At 39.6% G+C, this 14,762-nt stretch overlaps 1 protein-coding gene across 5 annotated transcripts; it reads right to left on the bottom strand.

Moving 5' to 3' along the window:
• Nucleotides 1–11,824: 11,824 nt before the first annotated feature.
• Cox10 (Cytochrome c oxidase assembly factor 10) lies at nucleotides 11,825–14,614 on the bottom strand. Of its 5 annotated transcripts, none has more exons than XM_046621273.2 (7): nucleotides 14,528–14,614; nucleotides 14,167–14,289; nucleotides 13,738–14,044; nucleotides 13,449–13,644; nucleotides 12,987–13,162; nucleotides 12,434–12,751; nucleotides 11,825–12,189 (listed from the first exon to the last, which is right to left on the bottom strand). In XM_046621273.2, exons 2-7 carry the CDS (start codon nucleotides 14,242–14,244, stop codon nucleotides 11,966–11,968), a joined length of 1,299 nt encoding a protein of 432 aa, XP_046477229.1. In that variant the 5' UTR covers nucleotides 14,245–14,289; nucleotides 14,528–14,614; the 3' UTR covers nucleotides 11,825–11,965. The 5 variants fall into 5 exon arrangements, with proteins under 5 accessions (XP_046477229.1, XP_046477228.1, XP_046477231.1 ...); XM_046621272.2 differs by having other exon boundaries at nucleotides 14,371–14,597; XM_046621275.2 differs by having other exon boundaries at nucleotides 14,167–14,218; nucleotides 14,371–14,597.
• Nucleotides 14,615–14,762: the final 148 nt, after the last annotated feature.

Here is a 14,762-nt window from a genome sequence, read left to right as displayed (position 1 = left end):
CGAGGAAAAAAGCACCTGCTGAAAAATATCGAAAATTCAGGTTCTCGTTTTTTGGCTGTAACTTTTGATGCGTTGATCGCAGCGTATTGGGACTGCGCTCAATCGATTTCTCTCGCAAAATTACGTTGGAATAGTGCCACAATTAATTTATTCTAGCACTTTTGAAAATCGCGAAAATTTTCACCAAAAATACAAAGGGGTTAACCTTCCTTTATTCTGACTAAAACATTTTTGGTCTCAGAATTTATTCGTATGGCTCTCTCCCGACCAATTGGACCCCAAGGAACTCAGAAAACGCAGCAAAAGGAGCGTGGGATCAACGGGAGAGAAGATACGAGGAAAAAAGCACCTGATGAAAAATGTCGAAAATTCAGGTTTTCGTTTTTTGGCTGTAACTTTTGATGCGTTGATCGCAGCGTATTGGGACTGCGCCCAATCGATTTCTCTCGCAAAATTACGTCGGAATAGTGCCACAATTAATTTATTCTAGTACTTTTGAAAATCGCGAAAATTTTCGCCAAAAATACAAAGGGGTTAACCTTCCTTTTTTTTTGACTAAAAAATTTTTGGTCTCAGAATTTATTCGTATGACTCTTTCCCGACCAATTGGACCTCAAGGAACTCAGAAAACGCAGCAAAAGGTGCGTGGGATCAACGGGAGAGAAGATACGAGGAAAAAAGCACCTGATGAAAAATGTCGAAACTTCAGGTTTTCGTTTTTTGGCTGTAACTTTTGATGCGTTGATCGCAGCGTACTGGGGCTGCGCCCAATCAATTTCTCTCGCAAAACTACGTGTGAATAGTGCCACAAATAATTTATTCCAGCACTTTTGAAAATCTCGAAAATTTTCACTAAAAATACAAAGGGGTTAACCTTCCTTTTTTTTTGGGCGAAAAACTTTCAGTCTCCGATTCGATTTGTATGATCCTTTTCTGACCAAGTGGACCCCCAGCAACTTAGAAATCGCAGCTGAAACAGCGTGGGATCAACAGGATAGAAATCACGAAGGAAAAAGCACCTGCTGAAAAATGTCGAAATCACAGGTTTTCGTTTTTTGGCTGTAACTCTTGATGCGTTGATCGCAGCGTATTGGGACTGTGCCCAATCGATTTCTCTTGAAATATTACGTCGGAATAGTGCGTGAAAAAATTTATTTCAGCACTTTTCAAAATCGCGAAAATTTTCGCCGAAAATACAAAGGGGTAAAGGCCTTGCTGTTTTTCTGACCAAAAAATTTTTCGTCTTAGAATTGATTCGTATGACTTTTTCCCGACCGATTGGACCTCAAGGAACTTAGAAAACGCAGCAAAAGGAGCGTGGAATCAACGGGAGAGAAGATACGAGGAAAAAAGCACCTGCTGAAAAATATCGAAAATTCAGGTTCTCGTTTTTTGGCTGTAACTTTTGATGCGTTGATCGCAGCGTATTGAGACTGCGCCCAATCGATTTCTCTCGCAAAATTGCGTCGGAATAGTGCGACAATCGATTTATTCTAGCACTTTTGAAAATCGCGAAAATTTTCGCCAAAAATACAAAGGGGTTAACCTTCCTTTTTTTTTGACCAAAAAATTTTTGGTCTCAGAATTTATTCGTATGACTCTTTCCCGACCAATTGGACCTCAAGGAACTTAGAAAACGCAGCAAAAGGAGCGTGGGATCAACGGGAGAGAAGATACGAGGCAAGAAGCACCTGATGAAAAATGTCGAAAATTCAGGTTTTCGTTTTTTGGCTGTAACTTTTGATGCGTTGATCGCAGCGTATTGATACTGCGCCCAATCGATTTCTCTAGCAAAACTACGTGTGAATAGTGCCACAATCAATTTATTCCAGCACTTTTGAAAATCGCGAAAATTTTCACTAAAAATACAAAGGGGTTAACCTTCCTTTTTTTTTGACCAAAAAATTTTTCGTCTTAGAATTGATTCGTATGACTTTTTCCTGACCGATTGGACCACTAGGAACTCAGAAAACGCAGCAAAAGGAGCGTGGAATCAACGGGAGAGAAGATACGAGGAAAAAAGCACCTGCTGAAAAATATCGAAAATTCAGGTTCTCGTTTTTTGGCTGTAACTTTTGATGCGTTGATCGCAGCGTATTGGGACTGCGCTCAATCGATTTCTCTCGCAAAATTACGTTGGAATAGTGCCACAATTGATTGATTCTAGCACTTTTGAAAATCGCGAAAATTTTCACCAAAAATACAAAGGGGTTAACCTTCCTTTTTTTTTGACCAAAAAATTATTGGTCTCAGAATTTATTCGTATGACTCTTTCCCGACCAATTGGACCCCAAGGAACTCAGAAAACGCAGCAAAAGGAGCGTGGGATCAACGGTAGAGAAGATACGAGGAAAAAAGCACCTGATGAAAAATGTCGAAACTTCAGGTTTTCGTTTTTTGGCTGTAACTTTTGATGCGTTGATCGCAGCGTACTGGGGCTGCGCCCAATCAATTTCTCTCGCAAAACTACGTGTGAATAGTGCCACAATTAATTTATTCCAGCACTTTTGAAAATCTCGAAAATTTTCACTAAAAATACAAAGGGGTTAACCTTCCTTTTTTTTTGGGCGAAAAACTTTCAGTCTCCGATTCGATTTGTATGATCCTTTTCTGACCAAGTGGACCCCCAGCAACTTAGAAAACGCAGCTGAAACAGCGTGGGATCAACAGGATAGAAATCACGAAGGAAAAAGCACCTGCTGAAAAATGTCGAAATCACAGGTTTTCGTTTTTTGGCTGTAACTCTTGATGCGTTGATCGCAGCGTATTGGGACTGTGCCCAATCGATTTCTCTTGAAATATTACGTCGGAATAGTGCGTGAAAAAATTTATTTCAGCACTTTTCAAAATCGCGAAAATTTTCGCCGAAAATACAAAGGGGTAAAGGCCTTGCTGTTTTTTGGGCAAAAAACTTTTAGTCCCCGATTCGATTTGTACGACCCTTTTCTGACCAATTGGACACCCAGCAACTCAGAAAACGCAGCTAAAACAGCGTGGGATCAACAGGATAGAAATCACGAAGGAAAAAGCACCTGCTGAAAAGTGTCGAAATCACAGGTTTTCGTTTTTTGGCTGTAACTCTTGATGCGTTGATCGCAGCGTATTGGGACTGTGCCCAATCGATTTCTCTTGAAATATTACGTCGGAATAGTGCGCGAAAAAATTTATTTCAGCACTTTTCAAAATCGCGAAAATTTTCGCCGAAAATACAAAGGGGTAAAGGCCTTGCTGTTTTTTGGGCAAAAAACTTTTAGTCCCCGATTCGATTTGTACGACCCTTTTCTGACCAATTGGACACCCAGCAACTCAGAAAACGCAGCTAAAACAGCGTGGGATCAACAGGATAGAAATCACGAAGGAAAAAGCACCTGCTGAAAAATGTCGAAAATTCAGGTTTTCGTTTTTTGGCTGTAACTTTTGATGCGTTGATCGCAGCGTATTGATACTGCGCCCAATCGATTTCTCTAGCAAAACTACGTGTGAATAGTGCCACAATTAATTTATTCCAGCACTTTTGAAAATCGCGAAAATTTTCACCAAAAATACAAAGGGGTTAACCTTCCTTTTTTTTTGACCAAAAAATTTTTCGTCTTAGAATTGATTCGTATGACTTTTTCCCGACCGATTGGACCACTAGGAACTCAGAAAACGCAGCAAAAGGAGCGTGGAATCAACGGGAGAGAAGATACGAGGAAAAAAGCACCTGCTGAAAAATATCGAAAATTCAGGTTCTCGTTTTTTGGCTGTAACTTTTGATGCGTTGATCGCAGCGTATTGGGACTGCGCTCAATCGATTTCTCTCGCAAAATTACGTTGGAATAGTGCCACAATTAATTTATTCTAGCACTTTTGAAAATCGCGAAAATTTTCACCAAAAATACAAAGGGGTTAACCTTCCTTTATTCTGACTGAAAAATTTTTGGTCTCAGAATTTATTCGTATGACTCTCTCCCGACCAATTGGACCCCAAGGAACTCAGAAAACGCAGCAAAAGGAGCGTGGGATCAACGGGAGAGAAGATACGAGGAAAAAAGCACCTGATGAAAAATGTCGAAAATTCAGGTTTTCGTTTTTTGGCTGTAACTTTTGATGCGTTGATCGCAGCGTATTGGGACTGCGCCCAATCGATTTCTCTCGCAAAATTACGTCGGAATAGTGCCACAATTAATTTATTCTAGTACTTTTGAAAATCGCGAAAATTTTCGCCAAAAATACAAAGGGGTTAACCTTCCTTTTTTTTTGACTAAAAAATTTTTGGTCTCAGAATTTATTCGTATGACTCTTTCCCGAACAATTGGACCTCAAGGAACTCAGAAAACGCAGCAAAAGGAGCGTGGGATCAACGGGAGAGAAGATACGAGGAAAAAAGCACCTGATGAAAAATGTCGAAACTTCAGGTTTTCGTTTTTTGGCTGTAACTTTTGATGCGTTGATCGCAGCGTACTGGGGCTGCGCCCAATCAATTTCTCTCGCAAAACTACGTGTAAATAGTGCCACAATTAATTTATTCCAGCACTTTTGAAAATCTCGAAAATTTTCACTAAAAATACAAAGGGGTTAACCTTCCTTTTTTTTTTGGGCGAAAAACTTTCAGTCTCCGATTCGATTTGTATGATCCTTTTCTGACCAAGTGGACCCCCAGCAACTTAGAAAACGCAGCTGAAACAGCGTGGGATCAACAGGATAGAAATCACGAAGGAAAAAGCACCTGCTGAAAAATGTCGAAATCACAGGTTTTCGTTTTTTGGCTGTAACTCTTGATGCGTTGATCGCAGCGTATTGGGACTGTGCCCAATCGATTTCTCTTGAAATATTACGTCGGAATAGTGCGTGAAAAAATTTATTTCAGCACTTTTCAAAATCGCGAAAATTTTCGCCGAAAATACAAAGGGGTAAAGGCCTCGCTGTTTTTTGGGCAAAAAACTTTTAGTCCCCGATTCGATTTGTACGACCCTTTTCTGACCAATTGGACACCCAGCAACTCAGAAAACGCAGCTAAAACAGCGTGGGATCAACAGGATAGAAATCACGAAGGAAAAAGCACCTGCTGAAAAGTGTCGAAATCACAGGTTTTCGTTTTTTGGCTGTAACTCTTGATGCGTTGATCGCAGCGTATTGATACTGCGCCCAATCGATTTTTCTAGCAAAACTACGTGTGAATAGTGCCACAATTTATTTATTCCAGCACTTTTGAAAATCGCGAAAATTTTCACCAATAATACAAAGGGGTTAACCTTCCTTTTTTTTTGACCAAAAAATTTTTTGTCTTAGAATTGATTCGTATGACTTTTTCCCGACCGATTGGACCACTAGGAACTCAGAAAACGCAGCAAAAGGAGCGTGGAATCAACGGGAGAGAAGATACGAGGAAAAAAGCACCTGCTGAAAAATATCGAAAATTCAGGTTCTCGTTTTTTGGCTGTAACTTTTGATGCGTTGATCGCAGCGTATTGGGACTGCGCCCAATCGATTTCTCTCGCAAAATTACGTCGGAATAGTGCCACAATTAATTTATTCTAGTACTTTTGAAAATCGCGAAAATTTTCGCCAAAAATACAAAGGGGTTAATCTTCCTTTTTTTTTGACTAAAAAATTTTTGGTCTAAGAATTTATTCGTATGACTCTTTCCCGACCAATTGGACCTCAAGGAACTCAGAAAACGCAGCAAAAGGAGCGTGGGATCAACGGGAGAGAAGATACGAGGAAAAAAGTACCTGATGAAAAATGTCGAAACTTCAGGTTTTCGTTTTTTGGCTGTAACTTTTGATGCGTTGATCGCAGCGTACTGGGGCTGCGCCCAATCAATTTCTCTCGCAAAACTACGTGTGAATAGTGCCACAATTAATTTATTCCAGCACTTTTGAAAATCTCGAAAATTTTTACTAAAAATACAAAGGGGTTAACCTTCCTTTTTTTTTGGGCGAAAAACTTTCAGTCTCCGATTCGATTTGTATGATCCTTTTCTGACCAAGTGGACCCCCAGCAACTTAGAAAACGCAGCTGAAACAGCGTGGGATCAACATATAGAAATCACGAAGGAAAAAGCACCTGCTGAAAAATGTCGAAATCACAGGTTTTCGTTTTTTGGCTGTAACTCTTGATGCGTTGATCGCAGCGTATTGGGACTGTGCCCAATCGATTTCTCTTGAAATATTACGTCGGAATAGTGCGTGAAAAAATTTATTTCAGCACTTTTCAAAATCGCGAAAATTTTCGCCGAAAATACAAAGGGGTAAAGGCCTTGCTGTTTTTTGGGCAAAAAACTTTTAGTCCCCGATTCGATTTGTACGACCCTTTTCTGACCAATTGGACACCCAGCAACTCAGAAAACGCAGCTAAAACAGCGTGGGATCAACAGGATAGAAATCACGAAGGAAAAAGCACCTGCTGAAAAGTGTCGAAATCACAGGTTTTCGTTTTTTGGCTGTAACTCTTGATGCGTTGATCGCAGCGTATTGGGACTGTGCCCAATCGATTTCTCTTGAAATATTACGTCGGAATAGTGCGTGAAAAAATTTATTTCAGCACTTTTCAAAATCGCGAAAATTTTCGCCGAAAATACAAAGGGGTAAAGGCCTTGCTGTTTTTTGGGCAAAAAACTTTTAGTCCCCGATTCGATTTGTACGACCCTTTTCTGACCAATTGGACACCCAGCAACTCAGAAAACGCAGCTAAAACAGCGTGGGATCAACAGGATAGAAATCACGAAGGAAAAAGCACCTGCTGAAAAGTGTCGAAATCACAGGTTTTCGTTTTTTGGCTGTAACTCTTGATGCGTTGATCGCAGCGTATTGGGACTGTGCCCAATCGATTTCTCTTGAAATATTACGTCGGAATAGTGCGTGAAAAAATTCATTTCAGCACTTTCCAAAATCGCGAAAATTTTCGCCGAAAATACAAAGGGGTAAAGGCCTTGCTGTTTTTTGGGCAAAAAACTTTTAGTCCCCGATTCGATTTGTACGACCCTTTTCTGACCAATTGGACACCCAGCAACTCAGAAAACGCAGCTAAAACAGCGTGGGATCAACAGGATAGAAATCACGAAGGAAAAAGCACCTGCTGAAAAATGTCGAAAATTCAGGTTTTCGTTTTTTGGCTGTAACTTTTGATGCGTTGATCGCAGCGTATTGATACTGCGCCCAATCGATTTCTCTAGCAAAACTACGTGTGAATAGTGCCACAATTAATTTATTCCAGCACTTTTGAAAATCGCGAAAATTTTCACCAAAAATACAAAGGGGTTAACCTTCCTTTTTTTTTGACCAAAAAATTTTTCGTCTTAGAATTGATTCGTATGACTTTTTCCCGACCGATTGGACCACTAGGAACTCAGAAAACGCAGCAAAAGGAGCGTGGAATCAACGGGAGAGAAGATACGAGGAAAAAAGCACCTGCTGAAAAATATCGAAAATTCAGGTTCTCGTTTTTTGGCTGTAACTTTTGATGCGTTGATCGCAGCGTATTGGGACTGCGCCCAATCGATTTCTCTCGCAAAATTACGTTGGAATAGTGCCACAATTAATTTATTCTAGCACTTTTGAAAATCGCGAAAATTTTCACCAAAAATACAAAGGGGTTAACCTTCCTTTATTCTGACTAAAAAATTTTTGGTCTCAGAATTTATTCGTATGACTCTCTCCCGACCAATTGGACCCCAAGGAACTCAGAAAACGCAGCAAAAGGAGCGTGGGATCAACGGGAGAGAAGATACGAGGAAAAAAGCACCTGATGAAAAATGTCGAAAATTCAGGTTTTCGTTTTTTGGCTGTAACTTCTGATGCGTTGATCGCAGCGTATTGGGACTGCGCCCAATCGATTTCTCTCGCAAAATTACGTCGGAATAGTGCCACAATTAATTTATTCTAGTACTTTTGAAAATCGCGAAAATTTTCGCCAAAAATACAAAGGGGTTAACCTTCCTTTTTTTTTGACTAAAAAATTTTTGGTCTCAGAATTTATTCGTATGACTCTTTCCCGACCAATTGGACCTCAAGGAACTCAGAAAACGCAGCAAAAGGAGCGTGGGATCAACGGGAGAGAAGATACGAGGAAAAAAGCACCTGATGAAAAATGTCGAAACTTCAGGTTTTCGTTTTTTGGCTGTAACTTTTGATGCGTTGATCGCAGCGTACTGGGGCTGCGCCCAATCAATTTCTCTCGCAAAACTACGTGTGAATAGTGCCACAATTAATTTATTCCAGCACTTTTGAAAATCTCGAAAATTTTCACTAAAAATACAAAGGGGTTAACCTTCCTTTTTTTTTGGGCGAAAAACTTCCAGTCTCCGATTCGATTTGTATGATCCTTTTCTGACCAAGTGGACCCCCAGCAACTTAGAAAACGCAGCTGAAACAGCGTGGGATCAACAGGATAGAAATCACGAAGGAAAAAGCACCTGCTGAAAAATGTCGAAATCACAGGTTTTCGTTTTTTGGCTGTAACTCTTGATGCGTTGATCGCAGCGTATTGGGACTGTGCCCAATCGATTTCTCTTGAAATATTACGTCGGAATAGTGCGTGAAAAAATTTATTTCAGCACTTTTCAAAATCGCGAAAATTTTCGCCGAAAATACAAAGGGGTAAAGGCCTTGCTGTTTTTTGGGCAAAAAACTTTTAGTCCCCGATTCGATTTGTACGACCCTTTTCTGACCAATTGGACACCCAGCAACTCAGAAAACGCAGCTAAAACAGCGTGGGATCAACAGGATAGAAATCACGAAGGAAAAAGCACCTGCTGAAAAGTGTCGAAATCACAGGTTTTCGTTTTTTGGCTGTAACTCTTGATGCGTTGATCGCAGCGTATTGGGACTGTGCCCAATCGATTTCTCTTGAAATATTACGTCGGAATAGTGCGTGAAAAAATTTATTTCAGCACTTTTCAAAATCGCGAAAATTTTCGCCGAAAATACAAAGGGGTAAAGGCCTTGCTGTTTTTTGGGCAAAAAACTTTTAGTCCCCGATTCGATTTGTACGACCCTTTTCTGACCAATTGGACACCCAGCAACTCAGAAAACGCAGCTAAAACAGCGTGGGATCAACAGGATAGAAATCACGAAGGAAAAAGCACCTGCTGAAAAATGTCGAAAATTCAGGTTTTCGTTTTTTGGCTGTAACTTTTGATGCGTTGATCGCAGCGTATTGATACTGCGCCCAATCGATTTCTCTAGCAAAACTACGTGTGAATAGTGCCACAATTAATTTATTCCAGCACTTTTGAAAATCGCGAAAATTTTCACCAAAAATACAAAGGGGTTAACCTTCCTTTTTTTTTGACCAAAAAATTTTTCGTCTTAGAATTGATTCGTATGACTTTTTCCCGACCGATTGGACCACTAGGAACTCAGAAAACGCAGCAAAAGGAGCGTGGGATCAACGGGAGAGAAGATACGAGGAAAAAAGCACCTGATGAAAAATGTCGAAACTTCAGGTTTTCGTTTTTTGGCTGTAACTTTTGATGCGTTGATCGCAGCGTACTGGGGCTGCGCCCAATCAATTTCTCTCGCAAAACTACGTGTGAATAGTGCCACAATTAATTTATTCCAGCACTTTTGAAAATCTCGAAAATTTTCACTAAAAATACAAAGGGGTTAACCTTCCTTTTTTTTTGGGCGAAAAACTTTCAGTCTCCGATTCGATTTGTATGATCCTTTTCTGACCAAGTGGACCCCCAGCAACTTAGAAAACGCAGCTGAAACAGCGTGGGATCAACAGGATAGAAATCACGAAGGAAAAAGCACCTGCTGAAAAATGTCGAAATCACAGGTTTTCGTTTTTTGGCTGTAACTCTTGATGCGTTGATCGCAGCGTATTGGGACTGTGCCCAATCGATTTCTCTTGAAATATTACGTCGGAATAGTGCGTGAAAAAATTTATTTCAGCACTTTTCAAAATCGCGAAAATTTTCGCCGAAAATACAAAGGGGTAAAGGCCTTGCTGTTTTTTGGGCAAAAAACTTTTAGTCCCCGATTCGATTTGTACGACCCTTTTCTGACCAATTGGACACCCAGCAACTCAGAAAACGCAGCTAAAACAGCGTGGGATCAACAGGATAGAAATCACGATGGAAAAAGCACCTGCTGAAAAGTGTCGAAATCACAGGTTTTCGTTTTTTGGCTGTAACTCTTGATGCGTTGATCGCAGCGTATTGGGACTGTGCCCAATCGATTTCTCTTGAAATATTACGTCGGAATAGTGCGTGAAAAAATTTATTTCAGCACTTTTCAAAATCGCGAAAATTTTCGCCGAAAATACAAAGGGGTAAAGGCCCTGCTGTTTTTTGGGCAAAAAACTTTTAGTCCCCGATTCGATTTGTACGACCCTTTTCTGACCAATTGGACACCCAGCAACTCAGAAAACGCAGCTAAAACAGCGTGGGATCAACAGGATAGAAATCACGAAGGAAAAAGCACCTGCTGAAAAATGTCGAAATCACAGGTTTTCGTTTTTTGGCTGGTACTTTTGATGCGTTGATCGCAGCGTATTGGGACTGCGCATAATCGATTTCTCTCGCAAAATTACGTCGGAATAGTGCGTGAAAGAATTTATTCCAGCACTTTTCAAAATCCTGAAAATTTTCGCCAAAAATACAAAGGGGTAAGCCTTGCTGTTTTTTTCATTTTTCGACCAAAAAATTTTTGGTCTTAGATTCGATTAGTATGACCCTTTCCTGACTAATTGGAACCCCAGGAACTCAGAAAACGCAGTGAAAGTAGCCTGGGATCAACAGCAGAGAAGTTACGATGGAAAAAGCACCAGCTGAAAAATGTCAAAAACTCAGGTTCTCGTTTTTCGGCTTTAACTCTTTGCACGTTGCTCGCAGCGTATCGGGACTGCGCCCAATCGATTTCTCTCTCAAAATCACGTCGGAATAGTGCATGAAACAATTTATTCTAGCACTTTTCAAAATCGCGAAAATTTTCGCCAAAAATGCAAAAGGGTTAGCCTTACTTTTTTTTCATTTTTTTTGGAACCGAAAATTTTTCGTCTCAGATTTGATCCGTGTGACCCTCTCCTGACTAATCGGACCCCCATGAACTCAGAAATAACATCAAAACGAGTGAAATAGCACATGAATGTATTATTTTATCACTTCTCGAGTTTCTTGATGAGAGAACGTGCACATACGATTTTCGTTTATCGCGTCTATTATGGTTCTAGTAGTCTCGCGTTGTTTTAGTACACATGTCCTCAACATTTCAACCGAGTACGAACTGAGTTGAAAACCAAGTGAGACTCTGAGTTCAATTATGCAACTTATTTTATGACGTTACGTTTATTACCTTATTTATATTCAACAATTGTTTACCAGGATAACTCGTTATCTTTTCTGCATCCGATTCCCGCGCTGCTATTTCTTTTACTGTGTTCCTCCTATGTACAAATTTCTTCATGCAAGTGCATCCTGCTGCTCTTAGCGGAGTTGTTCCAGCGGTATTAAACACTACCCTACTTCACTTTTGCTTCCAATCTAGCGTTGGAACGATAGATCGTGACAACTTGAGATATTTCGTAACCGAAATCCTCATTTGCGACTTCTTTTTAAATACGGAATTCATTTAACGTGTCACTTTGTTTTGGCCTATGAATAAAATGTTTTTTGAGTTCTAGCCTCTGTTCTATAATAGAAAATTATTTTTAAACCCTAATGCCCTTAATCAACTTTTGTTCGTTGTTCTGGACGTGAACGACACGCACGAGGAGATTAGATTGAAAATTTGTCTCCCTATCTGAGTTCGGAATTTATATTTCAGTTCTACCTCTTCTGTGAATCCTTCAAATCAATTCAACAATTCCACAAGTGATTGGGTTAAAAAAGTTCAAATAATGTAATGAATTGTGATATATATTTACATGACGCATTGTATAACAATATCGTGAACGAAATTGTGGTCATACGTTTATTGCACATTGTAATTGTTTGTACTATGCTTTACAAAATTACAATATTCTCTACCTGACAGTTCGTCTATACTGTAGATGCTTTCAACGTAGTTGGTTTTCCCAGCACAGCGAAATAACTTTGAGGATCTTTTTCACCATTAGTTGAAACAGAATTCGTCGTATCTGTTGTATTTCTCAAAGACTTTTTGTTGAAGAGCATGAGTAACATTAAAGCGGGCAGATGTATCAACGAAAATCGAAATAGTTTACGCGAACTCGCACTGTCGGACTCTTTATAGAATTGCCAAGCTGAAATGAAAAAAAATTACAATGTTACATGCAAGCTATTTTCGCAGTAATACCTTAGAATGCATTCAAAGATTCATATTCCAATCATAAACCAAACGGAAGATAAGTTAATTTAAATTGTTTCGTCAGAAGCACAACGGTTTTATAAATCATTCATTTCGGCTGGCTATACTTCATTGTCATCTATTGTGCATGCTTCAAGCTTAGAATCGAACGAAATGAAGACCATATTTCCTATGGTTACCTAAATATAGAAAATATGCATTCAACGGTGTCGATTCCACTGCAAACCACCAACTCGTGACATCTAAAGCAGGTGCTAAATATGACAGACCCATGATCGCGGCCGTGTATCTCAATGCAACTCTGCGACACAAACCAGGGTTGGTTACAGCCATCATTCTATATCCAGCACGAGAATAATCAGGCCGCAAGTTCCAAGATAGTGCATTAAAGTGTGGGAATTGCCAGGCATATAGCATGCCGGACATAATCCAAGCACCAGGAGCTGTAATGTTTCCAGCACATCCAGCCCATCCCATCAGTGGCGGGATTGCACCAACTATAAAACATTCACCTTTACTAGTGTTTCGACTGAGAAAATTACGATCACTTGTCAAGAACATAGCAAAGCTTCCAACAGACGACATTCTTCAAGACTCTTGAGATATGGTGACCGGTTTTTATAGGTATAACTAAATATTCTAATTAAGAAAACTGTGCAATCAGTTACATCTGAAAATGAAAATTTCACACATTTCTAAAGTAATCTGTCAGTACACAAAATTCACATTTACCAATGGATCCAACCCAAGTATTGAGAATACTGACACGTTTCATCGGTGTGTAAATTAGAGTGTAGAGTATAAGATTTGTAGCACCTAGGGCTGCTGTCAATCCATTGACGCCTAAGTACAGCATCGAAAGTCCAGCAACACCTGACACCGTCGCAAATGCAATTGCATAGGCTGGCCTATTGACATTAAGTCCCTAATTAAGTTTACAATAATCAGTGTTCAATTTTTGTAACTAATCGTAATTATTGAAATTCAGTATGCAATGGTGAGAATTAAACGAAATTGTACAGCCTTCAATATAAAAATAAAAATCTTCATGACATTATTACTGGAAAACTGATTAAAGATTAGACTTTCACCCAATCATATTTATTATACGCATAATGATGACTATATATTATGAATGAGAAAAAAAAACATGCATTTTTTGCCATGTCAATCATTATTGATATATATACTCACGTGAGATGGCCACGAACTAATACCCTGTTTTTTGTTCGCGACATCTGAGCATCGAATGGGATTTCTAAAAATTGATTTATAGAATTCGCCGTTGCTGATACAAGCCCAGTTCCTATTGAACATAACAAAAAAGTCTGAATGTCAAAAGCGGCCGGAGCCAATGCGTATCCACCCATGGTTGTAATTACTACTAGAGCTGGAAAAGAAAATATTTTTATTAGTGTGAGTAAATCCAATAGAATAATAAATAAACATATGTTCACTCTCTAATCATCTATGGTTTACTCACATGTTAATCTAATTTTGGAAAGCATTAAACAATGCGTAGGGAATTTGGAAGTGTCCACTTCCATATGCCTCCATTCTGGTTCTTGCACGGGTTTTGTCTTTGGTTTTACAGAACTGCTGGTAACAACTTCTTGAAATTTTGGTAACATATCAGCCATTGAATTGGGGGCAGATGCATTTGGAGCCACAGAAATACTCGTGAGAATTGTGTGACATCGATGACGTTTTCCCACAGTTAAACATGGCCCTTCTCGTTCTGCAGGTGTGTGTTCTGCGGACGGTGTTGGCTTTGCAACGCCGGCGGAATACTGCCAATAACAAAAACTTGAATAAACTAATAGATTTCACCTGTCTAAAATATGGAAGTCTAATTTGTTGAAGACTAACGAATATTGAAATTGTACCCAAGAATCGATAATAAATCACTCACCATTGTACCGAGTACCTTTGAAGACGGTAGACATTTCAGACTTCGACATCGTCTTGCGGTGTATAAAATAAATAACATGATAAGTTATTAACGCCGGTATATTACCAGGATCGTGTCATGATTCTGTAACATCCAACAGTTTGCAAAAAAAAAAATATGTCATAAGATCGAATTATATAAATGATGATTTCCTACGCAACTAACCTTAGAATTGTAATTCATGATTGACTAAGCAAGATACACAATACGTCTGACGATACTCACAGTAATTCAGACAAACTATCACATGCATGTTTAATACTTCAACAGTGTCATTGCTAATTTAATATTATGTTGCATAATAACTACACTGTATGATCACCGAAAATTATGACGGACTACAAGGTTGAAGAGCAGACTGCTCCTAGGTGGCTCCTGGTCCTGGTCCACCGCGCATCGCGGAAGCGGAAGCATAAAGAAAGTTAAGAGAGATCCGATACCTATCGGCAAGCTTGCGAGACCATTACTCGGTGGGTAAGTAGGCTTGCCGGTAATTCCCTTATCCACGAAAGCTGTATAACGCAATCCTATAGGACCACCGAAACCTCGTGAAGCTA

This window comes from Neodiprion pinetum, chromosome 4 (genome assembly GCF_021155775.2).
Source record: "Neodiprion pinetum isolate iyNeoPine1 chromosome 4, iyNeoPine1.2, whole genome shotgun sequence".
In the NCBI taxonomy this organism is placed as follows: Eukaryota; Metazoa; Arthropoda; class Insecta; order Hymenoptera; family Diprionidae; genus Neodiprion; species Neodiprion pinetum.
This window is presented reverse-complemented; position numbering and strand designations above follow the sequence as displayed.